Below are 4,028 nucleotides of genomic sequence, written 5' to 3'. Positions count from 1 at the left end.
GAGACAAGAGTGACTTTTTTCCTTGTATAGATTTAAGGGTTTTTGCATTTCTTAAAGCAAATTAAACTTTAGTTTCAACTAAAGTAACATTCAGCATTTTATGTATTTGTCTACTAAATGCCATAATGTCATTTCATGTCTCCACCTTTTGTAGTTCTAAATTAATTACGTTTAAACTTAATGGTACGTTGAGCTTTATTACTTGAAGAGAAGCCAGCAAGCTTACTTTTCACATACTACTGAAGCTAAATATGATTTTGACAAGATAGTGTAATGAATGCATGTGCCACTTCCTGTTCCCCCTTTCAGATCTTGTTGCACCAAATAATGTTTTTATAGTCAATCATTATTGGGCAGCGTCTGACTGCCATTCCTGCACACTATAGAGGATAGGAGTCATCCTGTGGGCCCAAGTATTTAGTTACTTTTTCATTTTTTATTTCTTACCCAGACAAGAGCAATGATATACATAGACCCCTTTCAGACTCGCATGGTGAGTCCTGTCTGGTTAAAAGGCTTACTCAGATTTAAGCCATAAAGGGAGGCTGAAAGGAAAACCTTGGACCATAGGAAGCAGCTTGTTAGCAGCTCACAGCTTTAATCTGCTGCAACAACCGCCAGACAATGCTAAATGTATGCAAGCTGAAATTTCTTGCAGATTAACATGCACACAGTATGTTTATATCTGCATAGATGCAAGCACATAAACACACACACACACACACACACACACACACACACACACACACACACACACACACACACACTCACATACACACATATATTTACTTAAATATGTAAAGTACAAATACATGCACATATACATAACTCCACACACACACACACACACACACACACACACACACACACACACACACACACACACACACACACACACACACACAAGACCATCATGAATATACACATACAGATAATCACAGAGAGAAAGAGAGAGAAACATGAGAGGAAACATCATATGTATATGGACACACAGTATAAATGCAAGCTTATCATATAAAATCAATCAATTGAGGTAAAATGGGTGATAAGATTAGCCAGCCAATTTCTTAACTAACTTTGCTGTGGGAGCCATGATTTAAAGTACTGTCCTGGGGGCCATAACTATGTTAATCATGTTCACTCTTAATAGTACTACAATCTTTTTAAAAATAATATCTTGATCTAATTTACTATGTTATCTGGCTCAGTGAATAGCACTAGTGGCATTCTGAATGTTTTATTCTAACTGCCCCAACCCTACCAGCTGCATTATTCCACCTAAGGGGTCTAAACTCTCTTAACTCTGGTGGGTGAACCACAATCATACAGCTAGCACTGCTGCTGTCATTGGATTCACTTGCTAGATCATTTTACTTAGTTTTTCAAGCTAAGTGACAAACAAGCAATATAAATTTCCCACGCTATCAACTAACCAGGAAATAAATGTAAATTATTCTCAGGTTTCAAATCAATAGCTGGTGTTTTTCTTTCTGTAACAACTGTTGCTGTTTCATTAGATGACTGAATTTAACTGAAATATTATTAAATGTTTTGCTTACTGCTTTATCAGTTGTAGTGATTTAACAATGTTTCTCTCTGACTACAGAGCAGTCTTTTACCCCCCCCCCCCTTTAAGCAGTTAGGTGACCATCCCTTCTATTTCTGTTATATACAGTATACTTAAGTCTCCAAGTAGCAGTATTAAGTGTCTCAGTATAGCACTAGTGGAGGAACAGTATATATAGGACATCATTACATCTGAGGTTCGACAGTAATTACATGGCTACACTGCAACACTATCAAGCATGTGACGTGTATGTAGATTTAAATACCAAATGATATGACCACACTATCAAACATAGCAATTCCTCATACTGAAGAGGAGTTTAAATTTTATACAGTAAAATATGTCTCTACCCCAAGGGGACAAGGCAAAAATTAGGTTTGCAAATCTGAGAAAATCTGACCAGACTGACTAGTTACACCCAGTGCACAAACAAACCCAGGTCAGACAAGTGACAAGCTGACAAACTAACAAACTCTATGACCTCAGACTGCAAATGATTTAGCAAACTCTGCATTTCTACTTCTCTATATTTGTTTTAAGACTTTAGATTGCATTTACCGCATAATTGCATTCCTTTCTGTATGATGATTTCTACCACTGCATTGCAAACATCACTTTGGTTTAGCATGTCTTTCTTCAATAAAATGAATACTTAAATAAAACTGTAAGAAAAGTCTGCTGTTATGTTGTTGTACATTCAGATAAGTGAAATGTGCTCACAATCTTTACATAGCTAAAGTATACAGAGCATACATAAAGTAAGTCTAAATAGTCTAATCAAGCCTTAAAATAACTCTGAATTGCTGCCCTCAAAACTCAAATATACTTTAGAGAGGAATGCACAGCTACAGTCACTTTATCCTTTGTCATATTTGTCCAAAAACTGCATATATAAAAGTCAAATGCCAGGTGAGATGTTGAAGATCAGAAACTTCAGGGCCTGTAGGCAGTTCATTAGTTCAGTCAAAGTTTCTGTTCTTGCAGGATGGTTTTAGTGGTGCAGAGAAAATGTCTCATTTCTTGTGGTGCATGTCTTCCATGGAAACTCTTCCCCAAACACCAACAACAAAACTTTCAATCTCACATTCATTTTCTCCACGGGCAATTCTGAAATAACCATTCTCACCCCAGTTCTTACCCCAAGAGTTTGCAGCAAGCTAGGGAAGAAAAAAGACATTGTTAGCAACATAGTTACTATTAAACAGTTCTGGCCATATGTCATGTGTCCCCTGATTTTTATTATGTTACATTAGTATTTATTTTTTAATTTTAGTTGAAAAATGTATCAAATATAATAGATCTCATCAGTAAAATGAAGAAGAATAGAAATATCATTATGTCAAAGCCTTAGAAAGCAGTAATCCTTTATATATGCTGCAATACCAACCATTCATTTGTTTGCGAGCCAGGCAGATGTGCTGCCTTGAGACCCTTTTCAGACATAACCAGGACCAATGGAGAAATAAAACAGAAACTTTGAAATTATATTCTAAGAAAATGAATCTTAGCAAATGGCAATGGCAGTTGTTGGACACAAGTAATAATAATTTAACAGATACATGTAGAAAATGTAATCATTGACAAGTAGGTGTTGTAGTAAACAACACATCAGCAGAATGCTTATCATGGCAGCATATATACTGATTTACATTTTGCTAAATGATGCCCCAGCAATTTTCTGAAAGTCACTTGAAGGCTAGTAACATATGTTTGTTTTTTCTTTCAATTACTGTTGGTTTTCATCATGATAAAAGTCAGACTGTATTCAGACGTATGCCTTGTACCTTCTGGAAAACTGCATTATCACCAAACTCACAATTTGGCTACATTGGTATGGCAGTCGTGTCCTTTAGTTCGTAACATTTAGAAGTTTCATCCAATCTTTTTTACCATGTTTTAAATAAATAACATTATTTTGTGACCCAGTTACCACTGCTGCTTTTATTTCATTATTTTAAGTTTTGCTCAATTTAATGTAAGGCGGCATCTATCACAACAGAAATATCATGAAACAGATATTCAGCTTGATGACAGCCAAAAAGCAGTGTACTACTTACCCCCCTTTTCCTTCCCCATTTTGCTTGACAATCCTATCTTGAGCATTATTTTTCTCAGATGTCTCAGTGAATGCACAACTCCACATCATCTCAACCTCTTCATGTGTCGACCTCTTAACTACTTTCATCTCTTAAATTGTGATTTCTCCTTCTATCGCCTGTCACTTCCATACACTGTCATATGAACATGAGTGTGCTTATGTCTCCATAGCTCTCTGTACAATTTGCATCCTGCAACAGTAATCACGATCTGTCTAAGATAACAGTTCTTTCTGCTGCTATGCATGGGATTGCGTTTTATTTAGATAGAAGTAAACAAACCATTTGAAATATGTTTCTTCATTTTCTTTACAACCTGTCCATAGCAAAAACTGCAACTCTTTTTCCTTCTTTCTCTTCATCTC

At 36.0% G+C, this 4,028-nt stretch overlaps 1 protein-coding gene across 1 annotated transcript in view; it reads right to left on the bottom strand.

The window, feature by feature from the left end:
• Nucleotides 1–889: 889 nt before the first annotated feature.
• Nucleotides 890–4,028, bottom strand: part of TINAGL1 (tubulointerstitial nephritis antigen like 1) — a 527,427-nt gene continuing 524,288 nt past the window's right edge. The window contains exon 12 of the mRNA XM_044083684.1: nucleotides 890–2,724. Within this exon, the coding sequence (XP_043939619.1) occupies nucleotides 2,581–2,724 (144 nt within the window). The 3' untranslated portion in view covers nucleotides 890–2,580. The remainder of the gene's footprint in view (nucleotides 2,725–4,028) is intronic.

This window comes from Protopterus annectens, chromosome 9.part0, assembly GCF_019279795.1.
Source record: "Protopterus annectens isolate FY-2018-M chromosome 9.part0, PAN1.0, whole genome shotgun sequence".
Lineage (NCBI taxonomy): Eukaryota > Metazoa > Chordata > Ceratodontiformes > Protopteridae > Protopterus > Protopterus annectens.
Note: the sequence above shows the minus strand (reverse complement) of the source record. Positions and strands in the feature narration are given on the sequence as shown.